Raw genomic sequence first — 18,017 nt, 5'->3', positions numbered from 1 at the left:
GGGGACATAATAAATCTTTAATGCAATGCCCACAATACAAGTTTAGCAAAGCAACAAAATCAAAAGTACATGCACTGACTTCATCTGGCACTGGGACCTTTTAGCAAAATGCTTAAATGCTACTCTGCACTAAACGAGTAATGGATTTACTAGCCTATGGGCACTAAGACAAGCAGTCCCCACTCAAACTGGTCATATGTGATTGTAGATGGACAGTGATTTTCCTATAAAGAAAGAAATATCAGGGATATTTTTGCAGTGAAGAAATTAAATGCGCTGCTCTTTATTTTTTCATGACATTTGATTGTCAGCTAATGAAATGGTTGTGAACAGACATCCACACCGCATCCACTCTATGTACATAGCTTAGTACCGCCATACGCCCTTTATGTAAATATGGACAACATTTTTTAAGCCATCATTAAGTCTACTTACTTTTACTGTTCACTTCATTTTTACTTTTCTTTGTTTATTTATCATGTATAAATTCCTGCACTCACTCACTCTATCTATCTATCTATCTATCTATCTATCTATCTATCTATTGTGTTTTGCATGGTGAATTTGCATGTCTGGACTGTCAGAGCAAAGTCCAGTATGAAACTCCAATATGAGCTTTGTAAGTCTTTGCCATGATCAGCTCAGTGTCCAGTTCAGCAGCATAAGAAAGAGACTTCAGATGGAGAGGTCAGGAGTTTAAATCACCTTGTTAATGCATATACTTTCTCAGTTTTCTCTTAACAGAAAATGTTTTGCTTTATGTTTTGCTAACAGATAAAATGATAATGAAAGGCAACTCTTAAACACAAACCTTCCCTTGCTAGAAAAATCCAATATTGGCATCCAAGTAATGTCCAAGAAGCATACCCAGAAGATCGCCAGGCTACATCTCTGATGTCTGTACATCGTTCACTTTGGAACTATTTTTTTTAGCCAAGAGAACATGTTCAGTTATTTGGAATTATTGGCAAGTGGATGTACCCAAATGATGCAATCAGAACAAGGACACTGCAGCCACTGAATTAACCAGCAGGTGATTAAAGTGCACGTCCTGCAGAATGTGTTGGTGAAAAACAAGCAACCAAGGCTAGCTTATTTAGCAAGTTATGAGCGGTAACGTGTTAGCTTACAACTGCAGCTACGCTACATTCAGTAATGATACAAACAAAAACCTCAGCTTTTGCAATAGATTGCTGCACCATTCAGCATTAGTGTTTTACAAACTAATTAGTATTGAAGAAGTGTTGTCTTAAGATGCGCTTCAGGAGGCAAAGTATCAACATTTTTAAAAAAAAAAGAAAAATCACCCAGAATATGTTGGACTTGGACTCAGAGAGAAATGATATATTCACCATTCAGCTCTAAATCACATACTGAACAGCTTTACAATTTAAAATTTAAAAACTAGTTCCTCCCTTCACGTGTAATGTTTAATCTCACTAAAATAAAAAAAAATCACCAAATAGTGTTGTGCATTTGTAGACTGTCCAAAATAAAAAAAATCGTTTTGGTTCAAGCTGTTATAATTTAATTTATTCTTACATTTTAATTTTAACTGACCAAGCAGTCACTTAAAAGGTACACTGGTGTTGTCGATCTTCATAACCCAGAAAATTGAGCTTTCTAACTTGTGTTATTGTTCAACACAATTTGGAATCACACAAATGAATTCGTATTAGCGATTTGATGATTAGCATCATTGCAAATTATGATCTTATCTTAACCTTGGCCTAGCTATGCTGCCTGAATCAAAGCAAACAAGAAATAAAAGTGAAACAAAAACAAAAAGAATAAAAAAATGATCATAGAGGATATACAAAAGAGTCCTTTACTTATATAGCATTCAAGCAGGACGTTTTTAAAGTGTTTTCTAAGATTCACACAAATACTGATGCACTTTGAAGGATGCATCAGGGGCAATTCAGGGTTTGGTATCTTGCCCAAGAATCAGGGACTGATCCACCAGTGGACGAACTGCTCTACCACCTGAACCACAGCTGCCTCAATGTCACTTGAATGTTGGGTGTTTTTGATAACGCCTCCTTTGTTTTTTGGAGTTTTTTTCAGAAGAACCAAATAATTGATTAGTTGGGGGATTTGTTGTAAATTTTAACCGTAAGGTAGATCGCAATAAATATTTACACCAGCTCACTGGTGATGGTAGATGAGAAGAAAGAAGAATTCACATTTACTTTGAAGCCACACATAGAGCCCAGAAAGTCTGAGTTTGCACTTCTTAGCACACACATACTCAGCCTGTCTTGACTTGTGAAGACAGGTCAAAATTTTGAAGAATTCCTTCATTTACTTGGCAAAAACTAAGGTGAATCTGACTCATAGTTTGGAACATGTTACAAATGTGTGCTTCTGTGACAAGTTGCTGCTCATGTAGTTCCTGCTGACCTCTGGGTGGTGCCCTGCGAAGGTCAAGTTGTGGGTGATACCCTTGTTCTTCAGTGCCAAGGGACTGGATCGCCTGTAAAACCACTAACCACTAAGAGAGAGAAACAGAGAAGAAACAGACCCGGTTATTATAAACACAATCATGCTTATTATCGTGCCACTCTGATTCTCGTCCTGTCGTGTTCAAAGGCTTACATTCCTTTGATCGAAGTACCTCAGTGTGTGTCGTTCCTCAGTCACTCCACTTCTCTTATTAAGCTTCTGCTGAGTGAAGCTCTTTCATTTCTCTTGCACCCTGTGCAAATCACCACCTGCTCCGGCGGTTGGCCGGGTGACCCATCATGCAAAACACCCAGACTTGTTCCAGCATCAGGATTTATGATGGCAAGGGAGGTACATGGATAACCCCCACCCCCCACAGGTGACAAGGCGTGACAGATGCAGCAGTCATGTTAATCACAAACTGTCCCCAAACAAAGTGCTGAGAGGTTGAGTGTGTCACCCCAGTCCCTGATCCACGGAGGCGGTCCTGTGAGACAACATGGAATTAAGTTGTCAAGTTCCTGCTGGCTGTACACAACTGTCAGGCTTTAAAGAGATAAACAATGTTTAGGTGGGAGAGTGCACTCATGTGGTCAGAGTACTGGTTTGTGAGGTTTTGTTGCTCAAAGGTCAGTTGAGACCAGTCAGAGTATTTTGCTGAATGGCTGTGACATGTTGGTTTTGGACTGTGAAAAGTGCTACCTTATTCTTTCATAACTCCCTTCCTCAAAGTGTCTGGATTGTTCTCCAAGTTGTCTTTCTTCGTCTCTTGCAACTGATTCACGTCTCCTCCCATTTTAATGCTATTATGCATGACCCGTGTTGCCTGGCCGCTTCGTGCGCCTTGACATTTGCGTATGCATGAGGAGGCCCGCTCCAGTCAATGCAGAGTGACATTCTCCCTCAGCTTTGCTGGTGCTCTCTGCTGCAGTCAGAGCCCATCAGCTGGAACACACTCCAGGGCAAGAGGGTAAATCAAATACTCAGAAAACAGTAATGAAATACTATAGAGCCTTATGTTCTATGAATTCTATTAACTCTCAAACAAACAATTGTTTTCATTATCAAAGCTCAGTTTAATTCACAGAGAATGGAATTATAAAGGAGATTTAAGGCCCCGGGGAGGAAGTGGCTGATGCATGAAAACATTACACAAAATATAACTTTCTGCCACAAAGCTGGATTTATATTATAATGACGTGAAGTGAGCGTTATCAGCTCTGGCCGTGCTGATAGAATAGAAGTGCAGCTTTGCTATCATCTAACAGCTTTCATTGGCTGATGTATTGTTTCCGCATTTCAAGGAGAACCGGGGATAAAAACTATTAGCCTTTGGTTTGATTTATTTTGGTTATGGCCCAGAACCATCCCGACCAGCTTCCTGTCTCGGTATTTGTCTTTTTCAACATACTATTAATATGACTCTGACATAGTATGATTAAGGTAAATTAGCTGTTTTTCTTTCTTTGAATCAAACGTGTTCCAAACGTCTTTCCAGTGATAGGCTGGGTGTTTTTTGCAAAAAATCTCCACAGGCTGAGTTTCAAAGCAACCATGTATTTTTGTGGTGTCACATGCAGTTTGGAGTTTTGAGAAGCGTAACCAAGAACATAACGGGAGGATATTGAATTGCTACTGTGTGAGACATGACCTGTCCGGCGAACTTTAGTTCTTTTTATACTGTAGTTATGGTTGGGCCAGGGCCACTGAGGTCTGTGTTCTACTGCGGTAGAGTAATGGAAACCACTTTAAATAAATGGAGCGTAATTTTGCTGCTGAGCCTCGGGGTCTGGTTTGTGTCCAGCTGCAGTAATTTGTGGCCGAAGACGCAAATTTTCACCTTTCTCCCCTTTGCAGGAAACGCCCACAGCAAGTGACGATTTGACAAGGCCGAGCAAGTGGACATGGCTAAGTGGACAGAGCAAACATTTGGACAAGTGAAGGGAGCAAGCATAGCTAAGCAGACTGAAAACAAAGGAACAAAGCCAGCAGTGGACAGAGCTAAGAAGCCATGACAGGGAATCTGGGAGTGCAGAACAGAAGCTGGGAAACATGAAACGTGTGGTCTTTTTAGGAATATGGAAATAAATTAACACAAGCCGTGAAGCTCTGATATTAGATAACCCCATGAAAAGTAGTCCCACCCCAATGCTTTGAGAATGTGAGATTTTTGCGTTCAAAAATCTTAATATATACATTCTAACAAACAGACAAAAATTATTTACACTCTCTACAAAAAATGGCCTTTTACTCCAAGACATATTATAAGGTTAGGGTTCTTCTTGTTCATCGTAGGTTACCTGAGCTTCAAAAGTTCAAGGACTTCACTTTAAAAGTGCAGAGGAACATCTCTGTCCACCGTTTTCACAAACCGCCATTGTCCCTCAAGCCGTGGAGCCGATCATATACCATTGCACTGCCTTTCAAAGAGGCTTCGAGTAAAAAGGGATGTAACCCAAGTCGCCAGGAGGCCCCGATTTAGTTGTCTGTCCTGCAGCAAAGGTGAATACAGCTCTCAGAGGTGAACACAAAACGGGCTGGGTCTGCAGTAGCCTACGTGGCACCAGCCCATGACCCACACCGACCGAGGAGTGGTCACACTTGGCCGATGCCATGAAACAAAATCCACTGGCCCTCAATAGATCCTACGTAATGGATCCCATTCTTAGGGAGGCCGGTGGGATGCCCCCTGTCTGTTACAAGAGCCATCTGGTTCCCAGTACTCCTGCTCTTCCCACAGCCGCACCAACCACAATGAAAAAGATCGCTTTCACAGTCAAGATCAGGAACTGGAGACGTGGCTAGTTAAAAGGGGGCTGATGTTGAACATTGCGGTCCCCACTGTAGCAGTCCATTGTGCTCTTGTTATTGTGTCCTTCTAAGTGCACTCAATTGCGGTCTGACAGCGTTTTGTGATTTCATGCGGTGGAAATGTGCTTTATTAATTCTCCGACCTGGTCACACAGGCAAGATAATTACACGAGAAAGATTTAAACAAGTCAAGCGAAATCAAAAGTCAACTCAAATAAAGGTGTCCTTTGGCGAGGTAATTGTTCTGAGGCCTAAAACGGGCAGTACTTGCACCAGTGTAGCAAGGGATTAGCGCAAAATGTCCTGAGTAGCCTGTAGAAGATGTTCTCTTCAATGTAAAAACATTTAAAGTGTAAAAAATCTAAACATGACGAAGAATGTTGAAGGAAAAGTCCAGGTCCTCCATTTGTAGTTTACAAAGATAGAAAAAACAAACACGCTGAGGCCTTTATTCATATGTGTTTACCACTCTGCAAATGAGCATGTTGGAGATTCATTGAATACAGATGGGTGCATGTTTGCGCTCCACACATGGAGTCTGTTAATCCACCAGTGTAAACAAGAAGTAAAAGTTGCCCAAACCTCAGTATTCAGTATAGATTATGTCCATTTTGTCCACGCTGGCATCCTCGAGTAAGCTCCTTGTTGTCCGCAGTTTCCAAAGCACGAACGAAATCCAGTTTTTGTCTGTTTTAGCTACATATAATGACAACATGTGGTCCTAAGCTTCACTCAAACACTAGATTAACTTAAGCCCAATTTCCAGTAACCATGTTGTTCCAGTTCTGGAGGCCACACTTACTGAATATCTACACTAAGTGGCAGACAACATATTTTGTTTTCTACTTTTCAGAGCAATAAAAAGAAGCATTTTGACAGCTCATTATCCATTTGGGTGAGCTTTAAAACAAAAACATTGTGTCTATAATTGCAGCTTCTTCAATATGAGAACTATTTTCTTTTCAGGAGGTTTTTTTTGTTTCATATCAAAGCAGGACTTGGAGTTAGCGAATGTTTCTTGGAATTTAGAGATTTTTCTGACTAATCTGTTACTTTAAGAATAATTATATAGAAAATAAATGAAAGAAACAAAGCACAATAAACATTGAATAAATGACCCAGTTATTCAGATGTGACAAATGTCCTTAGCTTATAAAGTCTTTTATTGGCAAGAAGAAAAGGCTTGTTTCAGATATTATGTAATAATACTATATAATAATATCAAACTACTGGAAAAAAAAATAGAGACAATAACCACCTGTTTAACTACTCTGGTCTCTCAGCTTTATCTGAAACAGATATGAAATATCCCTCCCCGCTTACTGGCATCGATTTCTACAGTCCCCAAATTAAATTTTTGTGTCATGTATGACTGCTGGCAACAAAAATGTTCCACAACAGGAAATGACCAATCAAAACAGTAGAGCAGAAATCTGTAAACTCTCTTCAAAGCAGAAACAAGTAAGTGTTCTGCCAGAAGAAAGCTGGATACTGTCCTAAAAAAGTTCTTCAAAACATAAGGGGATCCAGCTTCCTCTTGCTTTATGTCCCGATTCACTCAACGAGAGATCAGTAAACATTCTGTTTTAATAATGATGTCTGTTAAGGATAAACAGGAAAATGGGCTGTGTTTTTGATCTGGATTCGCAGTTGTTTTTTTTCCATTTGGTGTTTTTGGGTTTTTGCATTAGCCAGGCCCTGTCACATTGATCCCTCTCCCTGAACCTGAGACATTTATTTATCCGAGTCAGACCTCGTCTTCTCTGGACCCTGTAATCACACAGGACCTCTGAGAGTGTGTGTGTTGGGGGATCACTAATGGCTGCACACAAATCCCTGCAACAGCTCTGACAGAACCTCAGCTCAAACAAAAACCACATATAATTTACATTCCTCGGATGCCAGGTAACCTGAGCACAAACAGGACGATCGAAAACAGGTGTGTTTAGAGGCAACCCTCCCCATATTCCTTCAAGGTTCACCTTTCTTTCAGGTGTAGTCATCTGGCTTTCATGTTACCTTAAGGTGGCATACCTTACAGTGCAAAAGGTATCCCCAAATCATACTTATATATTTTCTGACTCTTTGCGCTCTTTATTAAACTAGATTGTTTTGGTGTTTTAAAGTTATAATTATATGTTATATATATGTAGAGGTCTCTGCTTTCTGTTGAATAAAATATAAAAACAGATGGTACTTGCTTTTTGGAGCTAAAAAAAATACCTATGAAAAATTCAGCAGCAGTATCTCTTTGCACAAATCATGCCCCAGTTATTTAAAGAAATCCACAAACCTTGTTTTGAGAAAATTTCTACAGGAACTGTTTTCTTTCTCTTGTCTATATTATCCAGATAAAATAAGCCTGGAATCAGCTAACAATACATCTCAACCAAGGGGGATGCCTTAGTCTGCCATGGATAGGTGAACGATACCTCAGATTAGATCAGATTAGCAGCTCAGTTTAATTAGTTTAAATACAAATTTAGTGCCAAAACAATCACAACAACAACAACAATAAGCTTTTTCAAAATATGAATTTTTAGGCCTAATCTAAAAAGTAGAGAGGGTTTCTGTCTCCAGAATCCCAACTGGAAACTGGTTCTGTGCAGAAGAGGGACCTGAAAGTTGACGAGTCTGCCTCCCATTCTACTTTTATGTTCCCTAAGAACCACAAGCACTCTGCAGTCTGATAGCAAAGGGCTCTGTTGGGTTGATATGGCACTATGAATCCATTAATATAAGATAGGGCCTAATTATTCAGGATGTATATAAGGATTTCATGGTTTGTGGCTTTTGTGCAACTGCGTCATAATTTCTGGAAAGAGATTATGCTCATTTTTTCTTTTTTTTAAGCACAACTAATCACGTGCCATAGCAGTCGATGGTCAGCACTAAGGCCAGAGGACTTGAATTCGAGGTAAACTGGCTCTTTAATGAGCTGAAGCCGCACTGGCCGCAAAGCTTACACAGTGTTACTGCAAACCGATTACTGCCTTTGAAAGATTGGCCTATTGTGAGCAGAGGCGTTAGGGAATTGACAGACGTGCACTCAAACATGCAAACATGTTAGCTCACACACACACACATGCACACCCTCAGTGGGCGATATCTACAGTACAGCGATGAGTGGGTGAGAATGGCATCGCCACAATGACACTGGCCCTACCACTGAAGGAACAAAGGAGCCTGTGTGCATGTGTGTGTGCAAGTGTGTGTTCGTCCTTCCTTCCCTCCACATCGGATCCATCTTAAAATACTGCGGCTGCTCGACTGATGAAAATTGCTCCCTTTCATTCTTACTGTAAGTGCATGTGGGGGGAAAGTAGGGGTATGGGGGGGGGAGCGGGAGAGAAGAAGGACTGGAATGATGTGGGTAGGAGCTCAGATTAATGCATGTTTTGTCACTGCATATGTTTATCTGAGCATCTGACAGTACAAGTTGACTGGGAGATCATTTTACCATCCATTTACAGGCAAAACAAAAAGAAGAGAGGGAGCTTAAAATACCCCCATGTGAGTCAAACATGGCCATTAGCAACAGTGAGCCATCATGACTTGAATCACGAGCCGTAGATCCTCTGGTTATCAAAGGCTGCCTGCAACGAGGAACCCATATGGGTCGTGTGTTTTTCTTCATCGAAGGCACGCATTAGAGGGACATATTTTCTCTCCCTTAAGCCCTGCATCAGTTGTTTGTTTGCTGGTAAAGGGCCCCAGCACGCAGCTGCACCACAGAGCTGTTCTGGAATGAGATTTGTACCTTGAAACTCAGACCCCTGGCACTGGGGTGTGTGTTTGCTGTTAATTTTACAAGCCTGGGCTTTGTCAGCCCTGTCTATAACACGGGGAAATGCGAAATAAACCAAGTGTTCACTTCACTGGTGCAGTGGAGAAGAAGAAGAAAATTAGAGCCTGGGTTAACTATCTGTGGTATCATAAAAGCAGTCTTTGTCCCACCCTGATTTACTCTGTGTTTGCCTGTCTGTTTTTCTCTCTTCTTTCTTTTCTGCTTAATTTTGCTTCCCTTGCCATCGCTCTGTCTTTCACAATCCTTCCTGCTGTCTCAGTGCTCTGCTCTAATTTGCAGTTTCGTTTAATTTAAGATGGATCGATCCCAGACGGCCTAATTGTGCACCTTGGAAAGCTCAGCTTCTCTATCTCTGCTTCCTCTATGTCCTCACTTAAAGTGCTTGCTTTCTTCTGACTGCAGAAGTCATGTTTACTGTGATGTCTGGAGCTGGTTTAGAGCAGGTTCAGTGGCATGTGTTGAGTATGCAGGAGATTTCCCCTTCTGTTTGTTTAACCCTGTAACCCCTGTCTTCTCATTGTATGGAAAGGGAACCAAACTATAGACAAAGTATTGAAGAATAGGCAGTGTTAGAGTAAGTACGTTTTTAATGTTTAGAAATATTGACTCTTTTTTTTTCTTTTGGCACATGTTGACTGTGATTAGAGGAAACGGTAAGGAAGTCCCTGGGGGAGGTAATTGAATAAAACACCCTATCCACCCTCATGTCAGCCTAGTTGACAGGCTTCTGATCTCACTATTTTGCTAGCAACTTCCCCCAAGGGTTTCAGCGAGACTCCAAATGTCCTTTACGTCACTGACAGAGTTTGTAGCCCATCCGTCACTCCCTGAACGTCTGCCAAGTGAAACTCAAAATCGTCCCACATAGTTCCATCCTTGTTCATTTCCAGAGCCAAAGCTAACCTCGTCAGTCTGTGCTGTATTTTATCAGATATTATTTTGGCCTCTACAGGAAACCCTGAAAAGACGGATGCTTTATCTTCTTCACTAAGTTTGTTGATTGATTTTTTTCAAAATTACTTTAGACATAACACTAAGTTAGGGGGCCACTGAGTAGATTGTGGTAAAAAAAAAAAAATACTTGTATGCTTTCCTTTTTTTTGCCTCAAGCAACTTCAAACAAAGGGGATTTTGGCAGAACACCCAACCCACCAGCAGATTACACTCTTTCCATTACAGAACTAAATAATAGGGGCTGTACAAAAATGAGATGGGGCCGCGTTTTATAGGTGCTACCCAGAAACTTTGGCAGGGAGTCCTGTGGGGCTGTGGCTACTGTGGTAGTGAACACGGGGGGTGGTGCATTGGCGGGTTTTTTGCAAGAAAAGTGGTGGTGGAGGCTATTTTAGGAGTGAACGAGCTTTTGGTTTATGACCTGGTTATCTGAGGCTACAACCTATGAGAAAAGCAAGGAACGAAAAGGGGGACTGTAAATACCATTTAGAAGTCATTGTCTGCAGATTTACCTGCTTAGAGGCATCTGTTCTCATCGCTTTGCTTTTTTTCTTTGCACTTGCATTGACCCTTGCATGAGGGTGCTTTTAAAAGAAAACCCTCTGAAGCAAGGAGGTGAGGTGTGGTCCATTAACCGCTGAGCTGCCTCCTCTTAGAAGTCAATGACTTCTCCGAAGCATCTTCCAACTTCATTAAAGCAGCTGTACTTAACGTGCGACTGTCTGTGAAACCTGCAGAGTCAATTTGCCTTTCTGTGATCTTCTGAAATTTACATGTGGATTGCGGATGCTGTTGTACAAAAGGGGAACCACACTTGTGTTAGCACCAGCTGTCCCCTCTGAAAAGAACTCTGTAACCCCATACATCTGGCCCAGTTTGGCCAACATTAATGGCCACCAGTGCAATGCACTGTATTAATCATGTGTCATTTCTGTCATCTTTGTTTGCAGACTTTGAAACAAAACTTTGAAACATTGCACACATTCTGCGGGCTGCCTCCAGTTTTTGAGTCTTTGTTAGTGCCTGAACAAATTGGTTTTAGTCCGTAATACTGTACATGCTTACTTCTATCATAAACTCATTTTGTGTAATGTTGTTATAGGGGAAATGTTGCTCACGCAGTAAGCCTGTTTTGCTGTCCCCTGAGTCCAAAGCATGTAATAAAGATGGAAGGAAGCTCTTTATGTCAGCCCTCTGTGAGGAAGCAGTTGTCTGTAATTATCGCTGCTTTTCATCCCTCCTAGCAAACACAACAAATAAGTGCTCTCGTGTGACCGGGCAACATGTTTCAGAGAAACTATTTGTTTGTTTGTGTTCTTGAGATCACATGACCACAGCCCCATACTGTTTTTGTTGCTTTTCTCACCCATCTTTTTGGAGCATCAAGTGGATTTCGAGTTGCAATGTGGAAAGCATTAGCCTCAGATCCCAGCAAATATAATAACAGGGTGATTAGTTCTCTCTCTCAGTGATTTTCTCCAGTTTGTGTCTTTTTTTTTTGCCTCTCGTTGCTGGGGTGGTGCTGTATTTTGTGAGCACAGGGCTTGGTCAAGGGCGAGTCCTCCTCTTCCCTTTCCCGGACTTTTTCTATTTGTAGATCTGCATGTATTTTATTGGAGTTTTTTCCCCCCATTTTCTCTCGCTTTTATGCGGTGGTGGTTCTGTTTCCCATCACAGTCTATGATGAAACCACAAGAAAGCCCGGGGCCTTGTGACGAGAGCGCAACAGTTGCTTGGTGACAAGTAAGAGGGTGTGAGGAAAGGGCTGGGTGTGTTTGGAGGGGAGTGGGCCTGAAGTGGCGATGAGCCAATCAGTGGATGAGCTCTTCCTTTTCTGGAGGACAAGGATAAAGGGTCCATACCTACGCCGTTCCAATGCAAAATTGGCCTTTTCTCTTTAGTGTGATAGATGTGTGGGCATCCGCAGGGCTTTTAAATGGGCCATTCATCTTTACGATGGCCTCACTTATCTCAGAGTCCTTGCAGATCTGTTACTTCCCATTCCCACCACAAGCAAATGATGCCTCGAAACCACATGGATCAACCCCCTACCCTCCCACCCCCATCTCTGTAACAGTGGCAAAACGCTGCCATATTTACCCTCTCATCCTGGAAAGCTAACTTGGCCACAGTGGTGCGGGATGTTTGCCAGCGGCAACCCATTCCAAGCGGACCATGTGCAGACAAGCAATGCTTCATCCTGAAACTCAAGAGGAAAGTTTCCTGAAGGAGGAGAAGAGAGAGAGAGATGGAAGACATTTGCAAAGTCATTTGGCTCTTTCTTTTTGATACAGTGCATTGAGCAGCTCTGCATGCAGCCAAGTTCGGTCAGTTTAATGCCCACTCTGTTTGAGGAGAAGATATTTGAAGGACGTGAGCTCATTTGGGATGCAGTCGGTTGCCCTGTCCCTCCTGATGTTATCCTCTTTGACTTGTGGAGTAACAGCCATGATTGCTTTTGGGGAGCAGTGACTCATAATTGCACTCGTCCTGCTGCCAAAGTCTCAGAAGCAGTGTTTCCCTGTCTTTTTGTTGCTATGACTGCCAACATCCAAAAAATTGTAAATACAACATAAAATCATCATATGAGTCCCATTTTACCAAATGAGGATACGTTACATTAAGAATAATTATCATGATAAGTGTTGAAGCAGAGCAGCCAGCATTAATCCTGATAAAAAGACCAAAGTCCCTATAAACTCTGCATCTGTTTGCAGGTGCATCTTTTGAGACCTGAGAAGTGAGTATTATTTAATATGCCTCGTCTGTCCTCTGGATGTCAGCCTGATGATAACTTGTTTCCTCCACTCATCTCATAGCTCCCCTATGTAAGGTTGGCAAGTGCATGACCCCCACTGAAACACCATTAAGCTGTTTTTCCAATTTTATGGAGTCGTGTTCTGCCTCGGCCGCTCTCAGGTGGATTTACGATCTGCTGGTTGATATCCTTGCATGCCAAGACAGTATTAATTTGCTAAGAGAGAGGGGAGCCATTTACAGACAATAGAGTGGCATCATAATTGCAGGAACCTGACACCCTGCAGCTCCTTGCTGCTGTTGAACTGCTGTCAGCCAGACGATGAATAGCTGATAAGCTTGACTGAACAACACAGCCGAAACAACTTTAATTAAAATCAACTTTGGCTGACGCACTGAGAGCAGTCGGGGCCGCTGATTTACTCTAAATTAAGTGTTAGCACTACTTTGTGGTGGATGCAAGAAGCTGGAATTCATGTTTGCGTGCAAACTAACTGCTGTAAATATCGCACAGCATGCTGCAGAGTATGGGAAGCTAATTATAAAAGATATGAAACTTTAACAACACTTAGTTTGAGTTTAAGAAACTTAATCGTACATTTATTTACCGCTTCACGTGTACCAATAACACGCAGAGGGTTAACTTGGGAGTTCATTGATCTACCACAGAAAATAACTTTTTATCAGTGCTGCCCAGCTCTCCTTATCTGTGCAACTAGCTCAGAGAACCAGCAAAGAGCGAACCTGGCAACTGACCACAGAAGTCACGTTTAAAGTCTGTGAGGGTAAAGCATCCCCAAAGAAATGCTTATCTGTGTGAGTTGAAAGAGAATGACAGAAAAGCAGTGAAGAAGCGAGTAGACGATAGCGAGAGAGCAGAACAGATGACAGCACACCAGAGAGGAAGTTGGGGAAACTTTGGATTGAAAAGAGAATATGAAAGAGCCTTGGAGCACAGCTGGCTCACCAAGGGGTATAATGACTGTCATATTGCAGTGCATTAGGTCATACTCAGCCCAGACAGCTTAGTTTGATAAAAGGGGCCGGTCATTGGCGAACCACATACATAGCAACAAGACCCCATGGAGACGAGCCAAACAACAAAGTATTGTTTGCTCCTCATTAATGTTTGACTGACAGGCAAGAAGTGAAACTGTTGTGATATTTATGTGATATTCTTCTTTGTGGAAATGTCAACTTGTTGCTCTTGCAGCATCTTTTGCACCTACTGTTTGCACAAAAATGAATGCCATACCTGTACACTGAAAAGCCTGCTTTGATCCCCACTTATTAAAGAGAACGGGTTTCCTGATCTATCAGCCGTTCAAGTAATGAGCATTTACGTCATCTGTAATCAAAACAGTCACATAATAAATTAATATTTTCCATTGTAATGCAATCAAAAGAGGAATTCAGTTGTAGCTGTTAAAGCTCCTTTGACAGGATCCCCCCCGAGGCTCACTGTGATGAGCGGTGATAGCTCATCATCGTTCCATCAGCCGTTGTTTATTTGAATTCCCTTTTCAGGGAAGAAAAGCTCTCTACCAGCCATTGTTTGCCTTGGGAACCCGGCTTTCTCTTTTTTTCTCACTCTCAGCCAGATGGTTGTTATACACTTCCTGAAAATTCAATCCATATTTGCTTTTGCTACATATCTGCAGGGTCTTTTCTTTATGCTCGTCTGTTTGCATTAATTGAAACAATGTTGTCATTGATCTCGCTTTAAGATTTTTTTGGCCAGAGTTTAAAATGTATGGAGCCTGGGCAAAGAATATAATTATTCCAAACTTTTCGTCTATAATCATTCCAAAGACATTAAAAAAATTTAATAGCACAAGTAAATTTCACAGTCCAGATTCTCAATAAAGCAGGACACATGTGTGGCTGAGTTTTACGCGCCTGTTTAAAAGCTTTCTCCAAGTGTTTGATTTTCATCTTAATACATGGCTAATTCCTTACTGCAAACATTAGAGGCTGCTTTATGATCATAGTTCACGTTCTCTCTCTCTCTTTTTACAGAGTGTTACACGGCCAACGGAGAAGACTACAGGGGCTTCCAGAACCAGACCAGCCTGCATGGGGGTAAACCTTGCCTTTTCTGGAATGAGACCTTCCAGCACCCTTACAACACCCTCAAATACCCGAATGGAGAAGGAGGTCTGGGCAGCCATAACTACTGCAGGTGAATATTTTACTTTCCACAGAACCATGGAGCCATAACTTTAATTTCAGTGGTCACTGGGACATAAAAACTGCAGATTCACCAACAAGACCCAATGAAAAATCCCTCAAAAGTTGGTCGATTTTACCTCAAATTTGAAGTTTATATAGCTTTTACAGTAAGTTGGTCATCTGCTGTACATGTGCACAGTTTCACAACATAAAAGCTTCGTTCGTGACGCAATCCAGAACAGTATCTGTGTTCAACTCAACAGAGCACTGAGCAAATGTTGTGCTAATTCACATTGTGGGTAACAAGAAAAAGTTAAAAAGTAAATTTTTACAAGATTAATGACATGTTTGCCACCATCCACACAGCTGAAACGGTCATAAACCGCAACTGTGTGTAATAGTTGATTGAGTCTTTGAAGTCATGGGTGGGATAAACACAACGTTTATCATTTCAAAATTCTCCTATATATCTATATTTATGATGGTGTCTGTGATTTTATGATTATTTGTGACCATTTAAAGCATTTTTACACTACAAGCCACCTTCACCCATTCACTCACACATTCATAAATGGATTTATTTCAAGTGCCTTTGCAACACAGTCACATGCTGATAGACCTCAGATTGGGAAAACATTGTGGCATGAGGGCTGGAGATGCAGGGTGTCGGAACACTGCTGGGATGATGCTGTTCTCATGAGAACAATCAGACTGGTTTATTTTATTTATTTATTCTGTACGAGGGAGCAAAGACATTCAAAATTTAGTTCATTTAGTGTCCGATCTAACTGTGTCTCCATTCTCATGTGCAACTCTTTAGTGTAACGTCTGAAAAATAAAACACTGCGATATGTTGATGCATAGAAGTAAGAACTTAAACTTCAATATATCACAAGATACAAATGTGAGTAAAAAGCCTGAAGGAAAGGGATGTGCACAGTCGAATTTGTCTTCTTTCTTATCTCTTTGCTCACAAGCTCTCAGATTTCACATTTTCAATAGTATTTAGTTAGAAGAGAGTGGCATTGTTGTTTTCATCACAGAATATGAAGCTGCCGCCAGCAGCTGTCAGCTTGCTAACTGGGCTTAACACAAAGACTGGTAACAGGTGGAAACAAGTGGCCTGCCTCTGAGCAAAGGTAGCAAAAACCACTAATGAACACGTTGTATTCTGTTTGTTTCATCCTTACAAAACCGAAGCTCATGACCAGTAATTTCCTAGCCGGGAACCACTGCTCCAAAACTGTTTCTGTTCAACCTTTTTTCTTTTTGTACCTTTGTTACTCTAAATCCAGGATGGAATCACTTCCCTCAGAGGTCACACTCACCTCAAAGTGACCTGTGCATCCATAAATTCATATAAGTGATTAATAAATAAGGTCTGATTTCACAAATGCAGTTTCTGATCTTTTGTTGACAAGGATTTCAGCGTCTAGATGTAGAGCTAAGGGCAAATGTTCATTTAGGCATTTCTCTGCAAGCTTCACTCGTTTCCACACACAGCCTTTTGAGCAAGCTTTACTGGCGGTTGCCTGGAAGAATAACAAATTTTTCCCTCATGCTGTTTGTTGTAAAGCAATCTTCTTTTGTGTTGCAGATCCATCAGATTTACCACAAAGTCCTAAGCTGTGGCTCACAGTTTAGGCCTGCCAATTATATAAGCACTTATCTTGTTTTTGTTTATGATGATGATGATCATTTGTTATTGATTAGTAGCGCCTTAGAAAGTTTCTTTTCAATACTGCTGTTTGAGGGAGCTTTGAACTTCGTGGACAAAGCACTTGACTTTGTGAATAATTTAGAGTCATGTTGTTGTTGTCTTGCAAAGGGTTTAAACACCAGGGACCAGCTAAGACATTTGCCTCTGAATATTTTATATGTAGTACCAGAGGAGAACGTTTAGCCCTGTCATCACAAGGACGCAAATACGCCCGAAGAGTTTGTGTAAGCAAATCTCTATTCCTCATCCCTGGAATGTGAAGGGACACGGTGGCTTTGGGTGTCTAGCAAGCCCTTTCTCTCCGTCAGTCACACTCCAAGTACAACTGTCAGTATTGCATGCACAACTGTCAAACTTGTGTATTTTCAGGGAGCCACACTCATTCGTGAGTCAGTTCGAATTCGCAGAGACGTCCAGAACAGTGGCTTGGCCCGGATCGCCCGGCCATAAGAAACAGAACACCCCTTCCTCCTCCTCCTCCTGGGCCCAAAGCCTCTGAAACATTTCTCTATGTCATGGTTGTAAACTCATAACGGAACAATGCTTTCAAGTGGCACTGGACAGATTTGTTTTTACTTCAGCTGGATGGGAATTCGGAAGATTTATGAGCAGGATACATGCAGAGGATGGAGAAAAGCTTTCCTCCGTATTAGAAGCGCATTATGTCCAACACACCATTCAAAATGGACATCTTCATTTTTTGGATTTGGCTGTTTTCTTGGCCCTGAAGCAGTAAGCAGATTTTCTAACTCACTGATAGCACGTAGCTTTGCTTCACTCACGACAGAGGGATTTCTGTCACTTAGGGCTGTAGCAACAACCGTTTCCAGACTTTTTCAGAGACCCTCCTTGTAAGGAGTCACCCATCAGCATTGCTATGGGATGCAAAGTGGCCTGTTCATTGTGGAAAGATGAGGGATGGCATTTTTGTCTGTACAAGGTCAAGCATTTGTGAATGTCTGTGCATGTTGTTGACTGCAAATGTTATGAACATACCCGCAGAAGAGGGAGTTATCCCACTGCATAAAAATGTGTAATGCTTGATTTGTTTGATCACAGAAAGCTGGCTCATGAGATGGATTTTTCCAGCCATGTGGGAAAGTGTCTTGGACATTGTTGCCCAATTTGAATTGTAAATCTCCTTATTTGCATGTGGTGCATCTTGCAATTCAAATTGTTTCCAGTGTTTCTTTAACCCCCTTTAACCTTCAGATGCTTTCTCATCTCCCTGCCCTACCCATGTTTGTCTCTCCTCTAAGGTTTAGATTTTTGTCGATGGTTCTGGCTTGAAAACAAAGAGGTGGTAATCCTTGGACAAAAGGAGAAGTACCAGCAGGAAAATGGAGTAAA

At 41.5% G+C, this 18,017-nt stretch overlaps 1 protein-coding gene across 3 annotated transcripts in view; it reads left to right on the top strand.

The window, feature by feature from the left end:
* The window catches only part of kremen1 (kringle containing transmembrane protein 1), a 79,495-nt gene that overhangs the window by 25,588 nt on the left and 35,890 nt on the right, over window positions 1-18,017 (top strand). For all 3 annotated transcript variants that reach the window (XM_025912039.1, XM_005473627.4, XM_005473626.4), the window contains exon 4: window positions 14,795-14,957. In XM_025912039.1, the coding sequence (XP_025767824.1) occupies window positions 14,795-14,957 (163 nt within the window). The remainder of the gene's footprint in view (window positions 1-14,794; window positions 14,958-18,017) is intronic.

This window comes from Oreochromis niloticus, linkage group LG12 (genome assembly GCF_001858045.2).
Source record: "Oreochromis niloticus isolate F11D_XX linkage group LG12, O_niloticus_UMD_NMBU, whole genome shotgun sequence".
NCBI lineage: Eukaryota > Metazoa > Chordata > Actinopteri > Cichliformes > Cichlidae > Oreochromis > Oreochromis niloticus.
The sequence above is the reverse complement of the archived record's forward strand: the minus strand, read 5'-3'. Positions and strand labels throughout refer to the sequence as shown.